Consider the following 22,330-nt stretch of genomic DNA (forward strand, 5'->3'; position numbering starts at 1 on the left):
AGTAGATGTCAAAGCTCTCCTCTTTTTTGCTAGGCCTTTCTGGAAATGGCTTACAGTGAAGCAGCACAAGCCATGGTGCAGTACTACAAAGAAAAACCTGCAATGATAAATGATGACAAGCTCCTTATTAGGATGTCCAAAAGATACAAGGAATTGCAGCTGAAGGTAAGATAGTCATTCCAGATCAGATTTCCTGAGTTTCCATGGCACATCCTGGAGAATGCATCTAAAGATCTTTGCGGATTACTGATTTCTAATTAATGTTTTAGTATTACGGGGGGAAAAAAAAAAAAAAGAAGAAAGAAGAAAGATAAATTAATGAATGTATGTTAATAGTCTTTTATACTTAGCTGCTTACTCTTGTCCTAGATATTAACTCTTGTAATAGATTACATTTTCTCTGGTCTTCTCATGTCATTTTTTCAAATATCTCTTCTGAGCTTCCTTCTGATCTGGCTTCCCACAGGCAGCCAGGGCAGTCTTAGTATGGTGGAGTGAAGGGGTTCAAATGTAAGGTAAAAGAGGAATTAATTAGGAGAGTGTGGGAGCTTGCCTGGATTTCAGGAAGATTTTCAGCTTTTCAGGTCATGGAATTATTTTTCTACGCACAAGCAAAAGCCCTTTCTCTTTGTTAAAAACTAAACAAAACAAAAAAGTGCATCATTGAAGGGGGAATATGCATGAGCTATTTACCACTACAAACTGCTCTGAGTTCCTGCATGATTATGTTGCTCAGCTGTGCATGCTCCAAGTGCTTGGCGAATTGCATGCACTCCAGCCTGGAGTAGTGCATCTTTTGTAAATGATCTTGAAGCTCAACTAATCAGCACTTCCTGTACGCATCTTTCTTGCACTTAGCATTTCTGAAGCTCGTGTGTCTGAACAGAGTATTTTAGAGCTATGTACTCCAAAATGAGCTAAACTCTAAGATGGAGATAAGGCAGTTCACTCCTAGAGGGTCAGAGATAGAATGCATATTCAATTCAGATATTAGAAAACTTACCTGGTTTGTTTCCTCTTACATCCAATTCCTAGAAAATACTCTGTAGTGAATGTGTATCAGGGAAAGGACAAGCTAGTTTTCAAAGCCCGTTACAGCAGCCAAGTGTGAAGCAGTGCTACAACGTAATGGAACAAATTTTGCGTTTGTATCATTTTACTGCTTTGATCGTGTTATTGAGTACCAGCTACAGGAAGGACTGTAACCACAACACTGAAACCAAATATTTCTTAGAAGTAGTATGATTAAATGATATATGGGTGCTGTTTCTTGAAGGACAAATCACCCATACTAGCTTGGAGAGTAGTGCCAAATGCTAAATGCTGTCTTTGTCTTATTTAGAAACCAGGTAAGAATGTGGCTGCTATCATCCAGGACATCCACTCACAGAGGGAGAGGGACCTGCTGCGTGAAGTGGACAGGTAAAGTTTCTCCATAGTTTGGAACTGGGACCTGGATAAGTCTGTAAACCTGCAGGTAGAAAAGGCATGATCTATGTGCTTCCCTCTCTTAGCTCATTTACTTTCTTAATTTGGATTTCACTTCAAATCACTGTAAAAATGTAACTGGGTACAACAGTAGGTGCAGGACCCATATAATGAGATCAGATTGAAACTCTGCATGTTATGAAAATACATGAACTCTTTCCTACTGATAATGGTGACTCAGAAAATAGGCCTGGCAGCCGAAGAACACACAAATGAAGCCATTTGCATCTCCTTCCCCTTGAGTGAAAAGTGCAAAGGCTGGGAGTGCTGTGAGACCTAAAGGGAAGGAACCGGTTCACATTACAATGTATTTGGGTGTATTTCTGATCTGCCTGGCTTCTGGACCTTCCAAGAAAACCAAAGAGGAATCACAGACCTAAACCATCTCTTTTAAACAGGTGAACTTTGCCACTTTTGTCTCAGAGATGCCCCAGATGAGTGCAGACACTAGGGTCATTGTAGAGGTATTAACATATTATAAGCTTTTAATACTAAACCCCTACAAAATGCTTTTAAGAACAAATGAATATATTCTTGACAGATCTGTGGGGATTTAGTTAAGCTCTGTGGATATGACAGTGCCTTTTCTCCTGTTCACTGTGTTTGCAGCTGTGTGGTGCATGTCTGTGAAAGGCCTGGGGTCTCAGGTTCGCTGGGCAGTCCTCATGTGTTCCCAGTGTACAAGAACTTGGTAGACCACAGTTGGTCAACTATTTACAGCTGCCTTATCCCTCTGCAGCAGGTACGGCACGGAGAGGCCCCGCTCCCGCAGCCCTATAAGCCGCTCCCTGTCGCCCCGATCCCACACTCCCAGCTTTACTTCCTGCAGTTCACCCCACAGCCCAATGGGGACTGGCAGGACCGACTGGGGAAATGGGAGAGAGTCATGGGATCAGTCCCCATATTCTCGACGGGAAGAGGAAAGAGACGGCAGAGAATGGCGAGAGAACGGGGATGAGAAGAGGGACAGGACTGACACGTGGGTACATGAGCGGAAACATTATTCCCGACAGCTGGACAAGTTTGATTTGGATGAACGGCTTGAAGGAGGCAGAGGGCACAGAGAAAAATACTTAAGGAGCGGTTCCCCTGGCTCCCTTCACCCTTTATCTGGCTACAAGAGCAGGGAAGATGACTATTACCGAAAAACCTCTAAGTCAAAATCTGACAAGTTTCAGAGGCAGCTGCAGGATTTACCTGGGAGATCTAAGAGAAAGGAAGAGGCAAAGTTAAGGGAACGCAGGCATTCTTACAGCGAGGACACTGCCAGGGAGGAGGCAGCTGAACAGAAGCATAGCAAGGCATCCGAGGGCTCCAGGCAAAAACAAAGCGATAAGAATAAGGTGAAGAAAGCTGAAAAAGACCAAGAGGAAGATGCTGCTGCTGAAGGCAGTGATGTGAAGGAAACCAAACCTTCTGAGAATGAGGTAAATAGACATCTTGAACTGTATGTAAGAAGGAGGTAAATGCTTAACTAATATATCTTCTGAAACATTTCAGATAAGTTGTTGTGAGTGCGGTGCTCTTGATAAGTAATGTTTTGCCATGATAGAATCAGGGAAGATAGTCCTAGAAGAGATCTTGTGAGGTCATCTCATCCACCTCTTTGCCTAGATTCATAAAGGTCTATTATTGCAGTGTTGGGGACGTGGACAAGCACAGAACCTCTGGGTAATCAGACAACCAAAAATAAAACCAAGTGCAAATCTGCTGTTTGCAGGCAGGTTGTGTGTGAAGGGGCAATTGGTTTACTGCTCTCTCTTCTAATTCTGTGCAGAATATCCCATAGCTGCTGTTTCTGCATCCATTACCTCCTTCCACTGCCTGTGATGTGGATTGAGTTATGTGGGAACTGAGTGGTATTTTACAGGCACGTGCAATATTTTTAGGACAACACAGGGACCTCGTTCAGCTGCTAAAATGGGGAATGAACTTTTAATAAGGAACATTTTCTTTTGGTCAGCTCAGCAGAGCAATTGGTTTCTATTAAACATGTGTCACTCCCTCAGCTGTGGCAGGGATCATTCACAGCACTCCTTTCAGGGTGCTGGCAGGAATCACTTCCCAAAGCAGAACCACTGAATCAGCTCACCTGGAAAACTGAGATCTCTGGAGAAATACTCCCAGTTGGTAAAGTAGCAGTGTTTGTGGATTTGATCCTCCACTGGGAAAAAGTGGAGAGTGGCAGACAAAGATGCCGCATTCTCTCAGTCCCAGTACAGCCCATGCTCATATCTTCACCCTGCAGGGATCTTGTTACTGGCTTTTGGCCACCTTGACTCCCCCAGACCCCCTGGTGATACACGGCTGCCATCCACCCCCAGGGATGCTGGCACAGGAGGCTGCAGAGCTGCTTTGCTGACCATGGGTCCATCTCTAGCTTGTGACTTAGTGCTGCCAGGGCCACCTTTGGTTGTTTTTAGTTGACCTTGCATTCATTATTCTCATGTAGGGGCAAGGTTGGTGGAAATGTCTAGATCTTGTAACTCAGCAAGTGTCTGTAACAGGCAGCAGCACCACCTCATGCCATAGATATGTGTGCCTGTACCACATTTCATCATCTTTCTCCTTTGGCTGGTATTTCACTGTGATGGATGGTTCCTTGGGAGGAGATGTCAGAGGGAAATGTCAGGCAGCATCCTAAATCACCAGTCTTGCACACTGCTCTGCATGTTTTTCAAGTTATTTTAAAGTTCCTTTGTTAAAGGCACACCTCTCTAGGGACTACTGCTAATATATTTTTTAAAAGGAAGCAATAGGTTTGAATGTCTTGAACTCATGCTTTTGCTTCACCCCTCTTTTACCAAGTGCGAGGTAGTACTGTGGTTTTGTTCTTCTGAAGTATGAACTGTGCAAGCAGTTGCATTCTCGACTGATCTGACATCAATAAACAAAACAGTTGAGGTCTTTCAGAGTTTTAGCACTGCTGCTCTCTGTTACCATGTCTGAGCCAACATAACAGATGTGTGTACAGAACAGAGGAGTGGAGGCTGGAAATTTTAATGAATTCGCATTCTCCCCCACCTGTCTTCTAGCCAGTTCTATGATATAAATTACATCGCTCTCATTTTGTTTAAATGTCTTTTTCTCAATTCTTATTAGTGCACTTTTGCTAATGAAATCCAATTCTTGGGTCTTTTCCCACAGCCCAGCTGACTTGCACAAACTTTAGAAATAAAGAATGTGACCTTGTGAGTGACTTTGCTTCCCTAAACCCAAAATAGAAACATACTAGAGCACCAATGTGTTGCTATACATGTATATGTTGTATTTATTTTAGCTTGCAAAAGAGGAGCAAGTTCCAGAGAAGAGCTCACCTTCAGCTAATAAACAAGGAAAAGAATCTGGAGAGATTCTGGAAAACACAAGAAAAGAGAAGGTGGGTGACACATTGTTGGTGCGGCTTCCACAACAAAATGAGTGAAACCCCAGGTTTAGTTGCGCCTTCTCCCAAATGAAATATTAAACCCCAATGGCAAGGCTTGTAAAGGGGCTATAGAAGGGGGTTGTCTAAATTAACTTGCCTTATCTTGACTGCTGCTGTAAGAGAGAGGTTTTCCTGAAGTCTCCAGAACTCTTTTTTTAGTTTCTCTTTGCCCACATACATTGCTTCACATGCATAGCCCTTGGCACTGACAACTCTAAGTAACATAGGCCTGTGAACTGTGTAACCATGTCCAAAACCAGGACATGTGGTCAGTTAGTGGAGAAGGAGGGAACTAATGATGGAAACTTTTCAGAACACTGGCCTTAGATGGACTGTAGATAGTAGCCTCTTCTGATTGTCTCCATTTTTAATTAAATAATGTCTTTACAGCACCCCTACTGCAGCATCACAGTCGGGGACAGCAATGTCCTTGGAATGCCTCCAGCTTCATATCTGTAGGGTCATGGGTTGATGGTCAGATATGGAAGCTATTGATATCAGTTGCTGTAGAAAACTGATCTCCTGGCAAGAACAGTGTCAACTCCCAGAGTTTTCGTGCTGTTTTAGGATTCTAGGAGGGGAAGTGTGGGAATGGCCAAACAGGAGGAGAATACAGATTATTAATAGATTATGTGCACATGATGAGTCTGGGAGTTGAAATCTAAGCTGCAAGTATGTCTTCAAAGTAACATATACCTTATAATTTCAATACTTCTGAAGTCCAGTATTAGCATCTGAGTCCTATAAGTCTATAACTGCATGGATGAGGTATTTCAAATTATAAACCTTGGAGTATAACTGCAAAACTGATTTTTCTCAAGGTCTAGGCCAGTCTCCACCAACATAGTCCCTGGCAGAGGGCTCTTGCTGTTGGAAGGCAATAACTACAGAACGTAGTAGCCATGTTTTCTCAGTCACCATAGGAATTTAACGGACCCAGTCCAGCAAAGTGAAAGCCACAGTGGTTAGACTGGGACTCAATATATTCTCATTGTGCTGCCTGTTTCTTGCTACCCTGAGGTGGAGGTAGAGGCAGGGGAGAGATTAGTTTCCTTGGGGATCACATAGTAGAGTCAGTTGCATAATAAAGTATAAAAGATTGTACCTTGTTCTACTGCTTACAGAAAAGTAAGAAGCAGGAGATTGAAGAGACTGTAATCCCCAAGGGAGTTACAGCATCTCCACAAAGCGAAGTTTATGTGATAATTAAAAAGAGATTGCTTGTCCTTTTACATAAGGTTTAAAATCGCAACAGCAAAGCGTATTGTTCTTTGAAATTAAAATACAAGAGGGGGTCAGCAAGGCCAGATCAAGCTCTTCCTGGTTACTGATGTTCAGGGCCCGCTTTTTAACAATGATGATCTGTAATCGCTGATCTCTCAAATGTTTTACATCTTTGTGACAGGACCGAGACTGGGAGAGTGGAAGTGAGATAGAAGGTGAGACCTGGTATCCTGCTAACATGGAAGAATTAGTGACAGTAGATGAAGTGGGAGAAGATGATTTAATTATGGAGCCTGATATAACTGAGCTTGAAGAAATAGTACCAGTTGATCAAAAAAATAAAACTGCTTCAGAAATGTGTGCCTGTATGTCAACCATGTTAGAACTGAAAAACGATCACAGCCACTTAACCAGGAGTGAAGACAAATTTACCCATAAACCTTTAGAAACAAATCTCGGATCAGCAAAGGGCAGTGTAGCTTCTAGCGGCTGTCAGGATGCTGATGAGGATGATGATAATGATGATGCTGTAACTGAAGCATCAAGCCTAAATCTGGACCCTGAGCAGAAGCCAGAGGAACTGCAAGAAGACCAATCTGCTAAGGAGTCTGATCCCCAGCAGAAGGAAGGAAAAATTGATAAGAGTTCTGACACTCGTTCAGAGCCCGAAGATCACCATATACCTTCTGTTCATCTGAAAGAAGAGACTCTCCAGCTCTCTGATACATTTATAGATGATTACAAACAGATGGGATCACAAGGAGCTGAGAGCAGAGAAGTTATGGAAATGCTTGTTAAAAACGCTAGTGAAGAAACCAGACACGGAAGCCAAGAGTGTCCGGAGGCCAAGGGTAACTACTGAGTTTTTTTTTTCCTTTTCAGCCCACAGAGAACCTTGCATGTTTTCTCTGACAGTAGACTGAAATTTATTGCTAACAAGACTAAATGTTGCTAATAGTATCAAGACTTGTCCTTGGAGCAGCTCAGTAAAAGAACTCCAGTGCCTTTCACCAAGCTAAACCATTAGAGGCTCTTAGCTGAATAGTGTAAAGGAAATATGATAAGCAGCTTGCAAGCTTTCTGAAAGGCATAAGCTGCTATAATTGTCATGTCAAGGTTCACATGAGTTTAGCTTGAACTCTTTCAGTGCCCTGCTAAATTTATTTTGAATTGTCAATGAAATGAGTGACAGTCTGTGAAGGTCAACAGAAAAGTATCTGTAATGTCTGGCTGGCTCCTGGACAAGGTGGGTATTCTTATACACTGTACTGAAGCGTTAGGAACATGGAAATCATCCACAGATTGTTACTCCTCAATCCCTCTTCACTCAAATATGTGCTTTTTGTCAGGGCTTGCCTTTTTATCTCCTGTTATCAACTGCATGCTGCCTTTAATATAACTGATAGGACTTGCTGTGAGGTAATGCAAATAAATGTAATCATAGCTGCCTATTAACATTTTAGCTGCCTGGTAAAAAGAGATCTTGAGTGTCTGAAAGTGAGTTCAATTCCTCACCACACTTTTAAATGAAAGTTGAGTGAATAGGCTGTGTGTAGTGAGGTGAAGTGGAAAACAACATAGAGTATGTTGGCTTGGTCTTTTTTGTTGCTACCACAGCCCATGTGATGCAGAAGGATTTGTGAACAGAAGTTGCTGGAAGATTTTTGAGGGTGCAATTTTCCACCAGAAAATGCTGGAACATTTAATGTATATGTCTGATTCTGAACTATCTTATTCCTCCAGGACAGATAGTAAACTTGCTTAGTTTTCAATGGGTACCCGTTTGGCCTGAAGACACCTTGCCAGGCTTTGCATATTAGGAGATGATGCTGCCATGCAAACTCCCTGGGACTGGAGATGGCAAGGCTGTCTCCCCTGGGCTGCCCGCTTCACAGACAAACAGCTGACAAAAGAGTTGTGTATCCCAAGAGCATAGTTACTTCAGTGTTTTCAGCATCTCAGCTTCCAACATGCCAGCATGGAGCCTGGAAGCTCCAAGAGAGCTTCTGCTTCCCATGTTTTGTGCCACAGACTGGATATCTGGAATCTGCAGTGCAAGGCTCTAGGCTCTCTGCAAATGCAGTTGCTCGCTCAGAAGCCCAGAAATCAACATAAGTGGCACTTAAGTTGTCACAAAGGCCCTGGGTGTCTTAAAAACAGCCAACTGAAGCTTGTGGGTTTTACAGGATCTCTGCTGCTGATTTGGAAATCTGGGATGGACTAAAGTTAACTTGAAAGTTGACCAGTCAGGATTGTATATTATTTTATTTTAAATAATGTAATAGATGTGTTCAAAACAATGAAGAAAAATTCATTCTCATAGCCAGAAATTGCAGGTCTTTGAACTACAGACTTGAAAGGCAGGAAGGGTTTCGTTTGGGCAAAAATATGTTTGTTTTATGAGAAAATGTATCCCTTATCTAGGTGAAATTTGCAATGCAACAGAAATTTTGTCAGGGGAAGGGAACTAGTTTTTTGATGTGAGAACTGAAGATTAGGAATCAGACCAGTTTGTCAGTAATTCTGTTGCTCTGTGATAACAAATTTCTCTTTTCTGAACAAAACCAATTCACATGTTGGGAAGGGAGAGCATCTGTTCTTTTGACTGGCTTTATCTGCCTCAGCAAATCAATCCACTGTTTCCCACACCTTGAATCTCCCATTTGTGCCCATTAATGTCAGTCGGCAGGGACCAACCATTCCATCCCTACTGGCCAGGAACCAAAATCTTCAAGTGGCCAAGAGCCATAAAGGAGAAACTGTCCCTTGGAGACCTGAGGTTGGGAGAAGGGTGGCTGCAGGGAGAAGATGATAATGATGCTGCAGGGGTCCTACAAGAAAAAGATTTGCGTAGCATGCCCAGCTCCTTAGGCTGTTGGGGGATTTGCTCTCAAGAGGCCCTGCTGGCCCCCCCTTTCTCAGCAGCCCCTGTGTTAGCTAATGTATAATGTTATAGATCTATTTAGAGATTAAAATATGAAAAGAAAAAATAGAATGAACATGAAATTAGAAATAGAAAAGTGGTCTACTGGGAGAAATAGGGTGATTGCACAGTGTAGTAAGGCTGTTGAAGTTGCATTGAGTAGGCCTCTGATTTGAACGGAAAAGCATTTTTTGCAGGTTTTACTTCATTTATAGATCCACCCAGAAAGTGTTCCCAAGAACTTTACATATGCCTCTTTAAACTAATAAACTGTTTTCATTCAATACATTTATTCATTTGTTAAGCAAATTCTAGGTACCTGGAAATGCGATCTCTGGAATACCCGGAGGTAGAGTCTAAAGGAAGGCACTCACCGCCAGGCTGGGAACAAGAGGACGTCTTCACCGAACTCAGCATTCCCCTGGGTACGTTCGAACGTCCTCAGCCTGCAATGCCGCCCACTGCAATACCTCGAGCTTACAACAAGATGTCACTTTAAGGCTACTTGCTGTATTTATTTTTCAGAACAGATGTGAGGCTAATGAAGGAACAGAGGAGTTGCAGTTGAAAGAAATGGGCTTTTGGTTATAGATCATTGCTATTTTCATTCCAAATGAATGGCAAAAATATAGCTGTTAATGTTGCTGAGGAGATGAAATAAGTTTCCTTGGGCTATATGTGAAATGTGTGTGAAAAACACTTTGTAATTTAAAAGTCTTTGTCATAAAAGTATTGCTTATACTTTCAGTATAAGCAAAAGTATTGGTTTTACTTTGTAAACACCTATCATGAGTAAAACATATGGAAGAAGTACATCCTAAAGAGCAATCCATGTAACTCAAGCGTGGAACTTACTGCTAATAAGCACTATCACTACTGCGTGAGGTTGCACGGGGAATTTTTTAGTCAATATTATGCACGAGAAGGTACGTTTTTAAATATGTATAATCTCTGAGGGAGAAGTTGAAGATGTATTTGCAATGCACAGGATTTTAAACTGCAGCTCAGTATTGCGGTATTAGGGAAATCAGAAAAGTAAATCCATGATTCAGTCTTCATATCTATGTCATTTAACTAAACAGCAACTTTTTTCTTTGAAAGCAAGTTTATTGCGGCAGGGAAGGGTTTCAAGTGACATTTTAATGTAATTCAGAATTTCTCAACAGGTGTGGAATTTGTGGTCCCTAGAACTGGATTTTACTGCAAGCTCTGTGGACTCTTCTACACAAATGAAGAGATAGCAAAGACAAGTCACTGCAGAAGTACTGTTCACTACAAAAATCTTCAGGTAAAAACACACTTGAAACTAGCTAACAAGTAGCTCATGGGGTGGATTGTGCGTAAGATAGATGATGCTACAAAAAATTAGTTTTTATTCTGTGGACAGAATTCAGACTAAGTAAAATTTAGATAAGCAAAACATTTCAGTAGTTCCACATATTAGCACACTAATTTCTGACTCCCAGATCCTTGAAATCAACGTCTGGATCATAAATAACATGGGACCAGGTGAAAATTTTATCTTCTCATCTATATTTGATTCTTGTCAGTAGCACAGCATGCAACTCAGATCTTTAATTCTCTGTTCTTGAGGGTCTCAGACGTTTCTGTCACTGGGAGCAAGCCCAGCAGCAGCCTTTCTTATGTCTTTATAGCAGGAGCACTAAGCATGCCACTTGTTTAATAATGTCACCAGACTTATTTTTGCATTAGCGTGAATTTCTGCAGCGTGTTTCATCACGCAGTTATTTGTGACGCACGGGACCTCCAAGACATTTCCTGGGACCCACTGATATCTTCTCCCTGTGCTACAGAACAGTGCAGTGGTTCAGCCACACAGAACACCAATGTTGAATCATTTCTATAAGGATAAGGAGAAGCTTGTATGGTTTCCATAAGAACATACCATAGCAGCACACCAAAGCCATGAGTGCTTGCAGTTCAATCAAAAGGCCCCACCTGATTTCTTTTCAGATGCAGAGTTAATAGCATCAGTCATGACAGCATGAGCATTGCCTGCTCTGTGCTGAGGACTCCTCAGAGGGGGTAGACTTGCCTCTCATCTCCTTGAGTCCCTGCCTGTGTGCAGGGTGTGTACACTGTGCAAGACACTTTCGTTGACATTCACCTACTCTTAGCAAAAGGCATGAAAGAGCAAGGCTGCTCCTTCTTTTCCGTTCCTTCTGCCCATAGTAAATGCTGCAGCTCTCCTTCTCAAGTAATAGCTATTTTTCCCCAGCTGGCTAGTAAGCATTGGCTTTGCTGGTGACACTTGGAGTCAAATAATTTCTCTGGGAGAATTTTCTTCTTGACTTTCCTGAAGTTATGTAGGTGTAATCATACAAAAGCCTCTGGCTTTCAGAGACTGTGCCTGCAGAGCTGTGATGCTTGCTAGTAATGGATCCTCCAAGTGGAAGCTTGAAAAACAGGTGCCCAGTTTGCATGTCTGTATTTTTGCTTCACACAAAAGAATCCAGAAGGATCCACCAAAGGTGGCACCACTCAATGTAGGCTATGTATCCCGTGCGAGTCTGTCCCAAAGAAGCTCATACTAAAGCAGAGATTGGAACTCCAGTCCCTGCCCATGGCAACTGGTCCTGTGGGAAGAAGAGGTATTTTTTCATTCTCTAAGTTATTTTGTTAAAGTCAGGAAAAAAGGTCCAACTAAAACTGAGTCAGTGTGAAAAAACCTCTTTTTTTCTTCTCGTTAAGACATTTCCCATGAGCACTGTGGTAGATATCTAACACTGACTAGAGATAAAAGAACGAAGGCCAGAAAAGCTGTTGAAATTAAATCTGTCAAATATGGTAATGAAAACAGACTGTTCTGTCGAGCTGTACCTCTTATCTAACTAAATGGAGGATGTAAATGTCTCATCCAACTCTTGCCCACTCAAATGGAAACTCAGCATATTTTAAATAATTGTTCTGTATTACTAGGACACTTTTAGTTGCAATTATGCTCATTTATGCACTCTGCAAGAAATGTCAGTCTTCTCCTATGATGATGCAATTTAGTGAGTGTATCCACTGACATAAGGACTACAGAGTCTCACTTTTACTGTCTGTGAAGCTACGGGACTGCTGCTGCAGACTGTCTTTCTGTTTTCTCACCTACATGACAAATACCATTGTCCAATGACAACAACACTGTCCCAAATGCTCTCATGGCTATGAGTCATTTATAGTTTTTTCACTATTTGCCATCTTTCATGTGATCTCTTTGGAGCCCCATCCAAAATATACGTTTGGTGTTTGGATTTGAACGCAAACCTGAACAGTTTGGTTACAAGTTTACTTCCAAAAGCCTCGCTTAGGTGATGGGAATTTTGTCTTGAAGTAAAATAGTCAGCTTCATCTGAGTATGGTGCCTCTTAAAGAGCAGCAATCACTGAAAAAAATGCAACTATTTTTTTGTAAACCTTGCAAAATTTTTGTAATTTTCTATTCTCTTCAGCTTAATACATTATTCTTCCCAGGTGGTATTTGTATTTACAGACCCACTGCATTTTTCACATCCAAAAAAATCTGTCATTTGGCCATCCCTCCCACCACTACCACAAAAAACTGTCAGATTCATCTGGTATAAGCTACCTTGGCAACTTGCTGCAGCATTTTACCCCGTTTTCTACTGTCTTTCTGCAGTATTCATCAAAACTTATATTTAAATGAAAAAATATTTTTCCCTGTCATTCTGCTATAAATTGACCTGAATGTCTGGTCTGTGAACTTCATAACTGATGCTTGTGTTACTCATGATAGCTGATATCAGCTCTATGTGGTGGCTAAACCTCAGTTCCATTTTGGTGGGTAATCATTAAAAAACAGAAATGCCTGGGTTATCTGATCCCATGCCAAGCGTTAGCAATTTATTACAGTTCGTGGTGTACAGATCACTTCTCCCAACCATTATGAACCCTATATCTCTGTATACTACTGTAACATTTATTCTGGCTTTCTGCCACATGGAATTTTGTACCCAGGGATCAAGATTGAGAGTTCTGTAATTTCCACAACCAAGTCTCTATGTTCAGAGCCTCACTGACCATATCTGTGTTCTTAAATCACACTGAGTACTTAAAGCACCAAAAAAGTCTATCTTAGAGAAACACAATAAAAGTAAATACTCTAGCCAGACTGCTAAATTGTGTTAATTACTACTGAATTTCTTTACTCAGTGGAGTTAGTTCCTGCCCTATAGCATATGGGGATAGAGAGTTTGTGAGGATAAAAGGTGAGGTCTAGTTACACAAACTGATGGGGAGTCGTGGTCCTCCTGGTTCTGTCACCAGCTTCTCTTGTGGCACGGATTAAATCACTGAACTTTTGAAGCTCTCTATGTATTAAGCTAGTTTGCCAGACACAGCTATATTTTCTGGCTTGAATTTTCACCAAAATGAGGCTTTTATGTATTTTCTACCTTTTTTAATTGCTGGGAGAGTATAAGAGCTCTGAAAAGGCATAAAGCATCCCATGTCAAATATTTTCAGTTTTGGTAACGATGCTTTGTTTTTCATGTGATTGCAGAAGTATCTATCCCAGCTTGCAGAAGAGAGTCTGAAAATGAAGGAAGAAGGCAGCCCTCTGCCGCAGGACGACACTGGCATTGTTCCTCACTTTGCAAAGAAAAAACTATGATGCAGATGAACTGGAAGAGCTACAAGGAGTGAATGCTGATACCTTTTTTTTTTTTTTTTTTTAAATTTCTATGATATAACTGTCAATTTGCACTGTACAGAGGAGGGGAAATAAAGAGCATGTTCCATGCATCTATGCCCAGAGTGCCATTAAAAACCAAAATGCCTGAAACTGTTTCCCACGGTGAAGCAATGCTGGCATATCTGTAAGAAGTGGAGCAATTCTTTCTCACACTCTGCATGCTGGGAGTGGTTCCTAGATTAAATCAGAATTCTCAGGGATTCTTAAAGTTTTAATTCTGATGTGACACATCAGGTCAGGCAGAGTATTTAGGAGCACTCAGCATCCTCCAGTGGACGCTGGAAGGAAAGGAGATGTGACTATAAATAGGCTTTAATATTGCTTTAAATATCTTCAGCCATTTTGCTCATTGCCCCAGTGAGAAGTAGGATTTGCATAAGACATCTAAAGCCATTGTGCTAAAACTAGTCAGTAGATGGCATGATATAAACCCCATCAGCATCCACCTCCATGTGTCTTAGAGCTTGGTGAAATGATTAGTGTTTGTGTTGTTAAGCACTGACTGTGTTGTACGAATGCAGAGGGAGCCACAGTCTGTCCCAGGGACCTTATAGCCTGAATCCAGCACAGCGAGAGCAATTCAGACAGACGTGCTGACAGACAGCCAACCTGCTCTGGTTTTCAGCATTTTCCATGGTGTGATCAGGATGTTCTCCAGGTACCGTTGTGTTTGAAGCTCTTCTTTTTGATAATTTTAAAGGGTGCCAACTTTGAGTCTTACAGACTTGAAACTCTCATGAGAGGCTTTTTAAAGTGCCATGGACCATGTCTCTTTTAGACATTTTCTTCAAGATCTTTGCTTTTAGGGTCTTTTTGTTTTCCTTCAAGCTTGCTTTTCCTCAGCTTGGCAATGTTGAATTTTCCTGGTTTTCATGGAAAGATGCCAGACTTTTAATATTGTTCTTGTATTTTATTTCCCTGAATTTTTTAAGGCGAATACAACAACTGATGGCTCACAGGCTGCAGCACTGAGAACACAGGATGCACCAGCAGCTCTGGCATTATTATGAGCTATTGTTTCTGCAGAGTTGTTGCTCAGTATTTTGCAGAGTCCCTTTGAAATGCACGGTACAAGTTTCTGGTTTATTTCAATAGGGCTTTGTGTAGTAAAGTTGAATACACAGGCAAACCATTGCCAGCATTGATCCTGGAGTTATGCTTTTATAAAATACCCCACGCAATCTAGGTAGATGAGGATTTGCAGATGTATTTCCATTTTTATTTGACTCTAATACTCACCACAGTATTTTCTGTAAAAATTGCTGGTGCTGGATGTCCTGTCTATATTTGTGCAGAGGAAATAGTTTCCCAGAAGGTTCTAGCCATCCCTAAGAATGACATGGATGTGGCAAAATATTGCAGAGTGACTAAATTGCCAAAACTGCTTCCACCAAAGTATTTGTTCCATTATGTCTTGTGCCAGCAGCAATGCTTGTTCTCTGAAGTACCCTGTAGCCAGAGGTGCCTGGTGTTGTTGCCTGAAGCCCTTGTTCCTTTTCATGGTCTGTGCTTTCCACTCATTTTTACCAGAGGTGCGTTCAGATTTCATATTTGGAATTCCACCTTCACACAAGTTGACCGATTCATTGCATCCCAGATTCAGATATGGCCTATCCAAAAGACAAGGGGAAATGAAAAACATTACAGCTGAAATCCTCCTTTGTCCAGACTTGAAGTATGTTAAGAATTGGGTCCATCTGTCATTTAAAACAGCTTTCGTGGTTGTTGTTTTTCCCTATGGAAACAAAAAACCCAACAACAACAATATTGGAAACCAGGTTTTTTTCCTTCAAGGTTTGGGGTTTTCTTTGACTGTTTGTTTTTCACATTGCACTGAAATTTGAGCACAGGGCTCTTCTGGCCAGAGCTTGTATTGCAAGCTGTGAAAATATGAAAATGGCAGTAAAGATTGTGCAATTGTCTCCTAAAGCACAGCTCTTAAGCTGGTCATGTATCATCTGAATATGAAGTTCCCTTCATGCCCTTCAGCACAATCCGAGCACAAGGGAAGGAAATCACTACAAATGCAAGCATCAAATCTTTGATGCTAACCCTGCTATCGAACTGGGGCTCTCACCGGCCTAATGGGAGCTTGTTAAACCATGTGGTTAGGCTTAATTGGATGTGAGACATAGCTGACTGTATATCAAAGTCATATGCCTCCAGCAAACTTTATCCCCAGATAACCTCAAATGAGAAAAGTATCACTGTTATTATTCTTTATTTGTATTGCAGTAGAAGCTACAGGTCCACTGTCTTTATTATAGGTATGGCACAAATCCACAACAAAGACTTTCCCAGGCCAAAGAGCTTTAAATCAGACTTTCCAAAAACAGACAACAGGTGGATACAGGCAGGCAGGGAAAGCAGTAGGTAACCATGAGATTTTGACTGGCAGCAGAAGAATAATTAAAATGAGTGTTTACCCAGGGGCCTATTTTTGGATTTACAGGAGGTGATTCAAACTACTTTCTACCTTCTCTGGTTCTGAACCAGGTTCACTCCCATTATTCACAGCTTGCATATTTAACCTCCTTTTTTTTTTTTCCTGGCCAGTTGCATTAGACGTGCAAAATCTCTTATTGAGAGAGTGGGCCTTGGCATCCTTCAGTCCCTAATCGCTTAAGTTCCAGTCTCCATCCAGGGCTCCAAAAGCTGGAGTCCTGTCTGAGGCTCACCAGGAACTGCCCTGGCTCCAGGTACCTTGTTTGGGTCACAGGGACAGGCCCTTGCTTGCCACCGAGGAAGGAGGAGGCTCCAGATGGCATCTCTGCCCTGTGAGTTTCCTCTTCTGGAGGGTGATGACTCAGGTGAGTGATGCAGGTGCAGTGCCCAGCCCCACAGATGTGATCAGACCCAGACATTTGGAAAGGTGGTTTGGACACCCCATCCCTTTGGGCTCTGTCCTGACAAAACAGCAATCTGCAAAATCCTCGGTATGGCCAAACACGCAACTCCCCTTTTGAGAAGGTCTTTTCTTCCCGTAAGACTCAACATTTGAAAGCTGTTAAATGCAATCCCAAGTCTCAACTAGCTCCTGACAATCCCTATGATCAGTTTTCAGCCTGATGCACTTTGAGAACGCAGAGATAATCTCCTTCCCTCTCCAACAGGCCATCATGCAATGCTGACAGGCACTCAACTCCTCAACTTCTCTCTACTACCTATTCTGCTGAGGAAGAAGGCCACTGTAGGCAGCCGCTTACCTTTCTCAGCTTGTGTAAAAATGTGTTCTTTCTTTTGGTTTATTATATTTAAAATCTTGACTTCTTTTTTAGCTGGCATAATTCATCATCACTATAACCCACGCTGTTTATTAATATATATATATAGCACAAAGCAGGCTCAGGTCTAGCCAAACAAATATTGATATTTAAAAAGGAGCTTCCTTAATATATTCAAACCATTTCAACACATCTCAACCAAAGATTGCACTTTTTGAATAGAGACTATGTTTTTCATTTTTGTGAAATCTGTATTGATCTCAAATAGTCTTTAATGTCAATTTGAAACTTACTTGCTTTAAAGTAAAAAACAAAAAAATTAAACATTTGCCCCATAAGGTTAGACAAAGTTTCATATTGGCTTAAACACTAAATTAGTGTTAGGCTGGTTATATTCAGGGTTTTTCTATTCTCTAAGGATTAAGGCTGTGATTTGTTGAATTATACTTGAACTGGACCAGATGTACTATTTATTGAGCTTATATATTCTTGTTAATTTAAGTTTTGGCTTGTAAACAAATGGAATTTGTTAGTACTTGTTTAATTATGTAGGAACTGTCACCAATATTAACTGATCTGTGTAACTGATTGCAAAGTGTTTCAATTTGTGTTTCTTAAAAGGAAAGATTTTAATAAAGAGAATCATAAAGCATTGGTGGACCGTTGTCCCAGCAACAACATGCTTCCAGCTTCCCAGAGGATCCTCTAAAAATCAAAATGAATAGAAGATAGTTTGGGGGATAAGAAGGAATCAGAAAGCCGAAATGTTTGCTTTTAAATATAATTCCAAGAAACTGTGATTCTTGCCAGGTAGCTCCTGCCGTACAGATCGCAAGTGATTGCCGTCATCTGGTGCTGAAGTTGAAGTGAACATATCTCAGCAGTTCACTCTGTAATTATTATTAATTCTTGTTACCCATTCCCATCCCTGTATATTTGTCCTCACTTCTTTCTTATTTTGGGCAAGCTTTCTGTTCCCCCTCACTTTTCTCTGTCTCCATCCAGGTTGTCTTATCCTCCTTCTGAAAGCACCATATAAAATCATTCCCAGCCAAGCACCTTCTCCAACTCACCTCAACCCAAGTCTCCCTGTTTGCCCATTTCCCTTGTTTCCCTTATGGTCTCCTTCTACCTTTGCTGATTTTTCTTCTTTTTGGCAGACCGCCCTTCCCAGTGCCCTCCCAGCTTCCCAGGGACCTCTCCCACTCCCTGGCCTTCTCCCTGGCTCACCTCCATCACCAGCAACCGGAGCTCCTGGGAGGAAATACCCAACCTCAGTCAGGGTGCTGTAAAGACATGCTTGTACTAAATATTTAAAGAATGCAATGAGGACAAAAGCCAAGGGGAAACTTCACCTTCAGCTTTGATGAATTCACTCAGTGGAAAACAGTAGGGGAAAGCTGAGGCAAGGCAATGTCCAGTCCATGTGCAGAGTAGGGCATGGGGCACCACCAAAGCACGAGCTATGCTTCTCACCACCCTCTGAGGGAGGAAAATGGGTCTTTCTGCCCCACTGAAGGGCTGGGGAAATGGGTCATGGGCAAAAAGACTGGCACTCAGGTTTTCTGACTCCCCAGTTCATTAAATCAGTGCTTTCGCATCTTTTAAGTAACTGTTTTGCAGCTGAGGCACACATGTAATGTATTTTAGGCACAAATGGTTTTGGTTCCTCTGTCCTGAATGTACTGAAACCTTCATACGTGTGATTTTGATACCAGCTCATTGCAGGTATGAATCCACCTTGTTGTAGAAATCGGGTAAATCCATTTTGTAAGTGTTAGCTTGGCATCATACACTCCTAGCACAAGGAATCCAGACTGTGATGTTCAAAGCATAATGAGTTTCCAGTCCAGATTTTGTCACACTTAATTTCCTTGGTGAACTCAGGTGTGAAAGTCTTCACAAGTGAACACCAGCCCCCACCCAAATATCAGCTTGGCCTTTTGACACAAGGCTGTGACCGACCTTGCGTGGACAGCCAGGCCGTAACTCCTCCATCCTGCCTGACCGGCAGAGCTGACTAGGTCAAGGCTGCCTGAAAACAGGAGCCAACCCTGGGCAGCTGGCCGGGATGGCAGGCAGGGGTGTGCAGGGGACTGGGAGGGTGCTGCCTGCTCTGCAGGGCTCAGCCGGCAGACAGGCTGCCCTGGAACAAGCGGCACTGGGCTGGTGGGCAGCTTTTCATCAGCTTTTCAGCGCTGATGCAGCCTGGGACCCTGCCGTGTTTGTGCAGGTGGCGGCCCAAGAGAACAGGTTTGCCTTTGCTTGCTTTTCTACATCCGACTCCGCCAATCTCTGCTTATCTGCGTCAATATGTTGAGCACTCCTCATGTGCTTGGCTTGCCTGATGCAACGGAAGCCACGCGGTACGTGTTCCTGGAGGAAAAGTTCCACCTGTCATGAAGAGGGAAGCTGGACAAGAACTGGGGATTATCCCTACAACATCTTAGTGGAACTGGGTAATGCACTGGCGAGACAAAAAAAAATACCCTTTTGCCTTGCACAAAATAAATATCCATAAGTATCAGCCTTCTCACTGCAGAGCCCGAGCTGGCCTTACTCACCTGCTGATATGGAATCCCTTCCACCTTCCCCAGTGTGTCACACCTGCCCTTTGCTTGCCTTCTGCAGAGCTACAGTGTGTCACAGCACTGGCAGCCTGGCCCCAATCTTTATGAAACACACTGTCTCATACTAACCTAATATATTCGCAGCACCATGGAAACACGACTCCCCAGATGTTGAAGTGAAAGCAGCGGACGTAGTTTCCATCTCTTCCTTCTTAGCTGTCCCCTTTTATAGCCAACATGAGGCTCAGAAGCGCTCTGCTGGGTGTCACTATGAGCTTGGGAGTGCTGGGGCCAACAGGACTCATTGTCCGTATTGGGAAGATGGTTTTCTTGCGGCTCATCTGCACACAATTGCATCAGCCTGCTGCAGGGTGAGGTTTCTAATCAGACACCCAAAGTGATTAAAGCCAGTGAGCTCTCTCCTTTCAGTTCACATCAGGCTTATACCAGTTAAACAGCCGTCTGTTGGGGAGCAGTGTTTAGCCACCTGAAGTAGCTTAATTTAAACTGAAGTAGGAGCATACGTCAATTTTTAATTAACTGGGTCAGATGTGAATGAGTGGGCATGTCCAAAATCTTTTTTGTGAGCTAGAAAACTGTGTAGGGCAGGCTGAATCCAGCCTATTAAACGTTTAAATAATTGCCAGGCAGAGTCTTGGCCCATATTCCTCAAGGTAAGACAGTAAGTAGCAGCAGCAGCACAGCCCTGGCTCAGGAGGCAGCGTTTCCAGCCTGATTTCTGCCCGGTGCCTCAGAAATGAGGGTTCCTGTTTATAAGCTGTCCTCCCCTTGTTCCTGAGCCTTGTTTGAGGACATGCATGTTAGTTCCACCTCCTTAAACACCATCTTGGTGTCTCTAGAGGACAAAGGAAGCCTGTTTTGTTTGTGGGTTTCTTCTCCGGCTGGGCCGGGTTTGCATTGCAGCTAGTTTATCTTTGGCAGAGAGCAACATGTTCTTGGCAGCAAACTTTCACCTTGAGCTCAGGGGTGTAGCCACACTGTGTTTTGCACACCTGTGGTGAGGAACCAGGAAAAATTTGCCTGCTTGTAACCCTGCTGGGATGTTAAAACCAGTTTCACATAAGTGCTATAAGTGCTTCGCAGAGGTCCCAGCTCCCAAACTGTGGGCACAATGGAGGGCGGCAAGCGCATGTGCGTGTGTGCACGAGCAAGATTTGTGCTGCCTCGCATGGACTTTAGCATTAAGCAGCTGGCAATCAGACCTACTTTGCCAACATTACAATCACAAGTAATACTGTTTTGGTGTGTTTCCTTATTTACCCTGTTTTATTATTACTTCCCACAGTGTTCTATCTGTAAGTATGAGCTACCGCGGCGAGCTTGCGGAGCCACTGGCTGCACTGAGACATACATGGGGACTGGTACCACTGTTCCCTGAGGTGCCCTCGCCACAAAGTGCAGGGTCTCTGGAAACAAGGCAGCCCTTAAACAGGCATGATCTTAGCAGATTTGGCTGAGTAAAAAGAAAGTACACCGAGACCAACCAGAAGAGCAGCCCAGGTCTGTCCAGATTGCTAATGGAGATCAGCACTGCTCCAGCCAGGCTATTGCAGTGCCTATTTCCATGTGATTGCAATTGAGAAAGATAACTCAGGCAGGATATGCTTCATCTTAGTGTGCCAACAAATCAGCAAGGCAGCCAGGATGCTGTAAATGATCCCAGACACCTTCTCTTTCCTTTTCTCTCACGAATTAGCCTGGTTGGGGGTGAGCGGGGGCAGCAAGGGGTACTTCAGTGAGGCAGGGATTTGGGGTTGGATGTTCCCCCCGTGTCAGGCACAGAAGGAAGCTCGGCTGCCGCAGCAGCGCACAGAGACCTGGCAGTGCCTTGTGTGACTGGTGCCAGGCTGCGTGTGAAATGGACCCAAGAGGTCTGAAATAGATCAGTAGGACTGTGTTCATGGGTATTTCCCACCAGCAAGCTGATGTTCCTGTGACCGTACGTTCGTAGGCTGTGTGTTATCTGCTCTGCTGCTTTTCTCTTCCTGCAGAGGCAAATGCTCATTCATGAGCTGTTACTGTTCAGCCATTGGCAATGTCTCTTCCCAAACCCTCTCCAAGGGGTCTGATCCCAAAACCAGTGGTGAGGGTCTAGTTGAATCGAAGTCTACTTGAGCCTTAAGGTCAGTTGAGTACTTCTTTAAAACAGCTTCAAATGCAATCAGTGCCTGGCAGTGTTGAGAAAGCACTGGGCTCCACCAGCTCAGTCAAATGAGAAAAAGAAAAAAATCAAGCGAAAGAAATCTGTCAGAAATACGGTTTGGGTATGTTCCCCCTAGGAGCTGCTCCTTCTGTCTGCACTCAGGGCATGTTCACACCATGGCAAGGAATGGCGTGAACTCACTTTCATGAATTGCTTCTTGTCAGCCAAGCAAAGAGGGAAGTAAATTATGTTTGCTTAAACCACCATGCTGGTGGTTTGAGTGGCTGTTAGCTCGGAAGGAGCAGGGGAGGTATGTGCACCGGAGTTATTTTGGGTCAGCTGATATACAACAACCAGCAACACTGGTGTATCTTCATTGCTTGTGATTGTGTGAACATGCTTGAAGATGCAGGTGATATAAAGCAGAGCGGTGCTTATGAGGTTTTTGAATCTCACAGCTCTTATTTGGTCCTGGAGGCTTTCAGCAAAGACCAGCCCCTGAAATGAAGGAGAATCATCTTCCTGAAATGCAAGGGACCAAGACATGTGTTCACAACCTTGTTCTATGCCTGTGATCTTGTGGAGCCTTTG

At 42.9% G+C, this 22,330-nt stretch overlaps 1 protein-coding gene across 6 annotated transcripts in view; it reads left to right on the plus strand.

The window, feature by feature from the left end:
- Positions 1-17,657, plus strand: part of RBM20 (RNA binding motif protein 20) — a 104,991-nt gene extending 87,334 nt beyond the window's left edge. For 4 of the 6 annotated variants that reach the window (XM_065843209.2, XM_065843212.2, XM_065843213.2 and 1 more), the window contains exons 7-14: positions 34-165; positions 1,343-1,422; positions 2,228-2,915; positions 4,769-4,867; positions 6,321-6,990; positions 9,368-9,487; positions 10,229-10,350; positions 13,590-17,657. In XM_065843209.2, the coding sequence (XP_065699281.1) occupies positions 34-165; positions 1,343-1,422; positions 2,228-2,915; positions 4,769-4,867; positions 6,321-6,990; positions 9,368-9,487; positions 10,229-10,350; positions 13,590-13,700 (2,022 nt within the window). In that variant the 3' untranslated portion in view covers positions 13,701-17,657. The remainder of the gene's footprint in view (positions 1-33; positions 166-1,342; positions 1,423-2,227; positions 2,916-4,768; positions 4,868-6,320; positions 6,991-9,367; positions 9,488-10,228; positions 10,351-13,589) is intronic. The other 2 variants (XM_065843210.2, XM_071812138.1) reach the window with 2 other exon arrangements.
- Positions 17,658-22,330: the final 4,673 nt, after the last annotated feature.

This window comes from Patagioenas fasciata, chromosome 8, assembly GCF_037038585.1.
Source record: "Patagioenas fasciata isolate bPatFas1 chromosome 8, bPatFas1.hap1, whole genome shotgun sequence".
NCBI lineage: Eukaryota > Metazoa > Chordata > Aves > Columbiformes > Columbidae > Patagioenas > Patagioenas fasciata.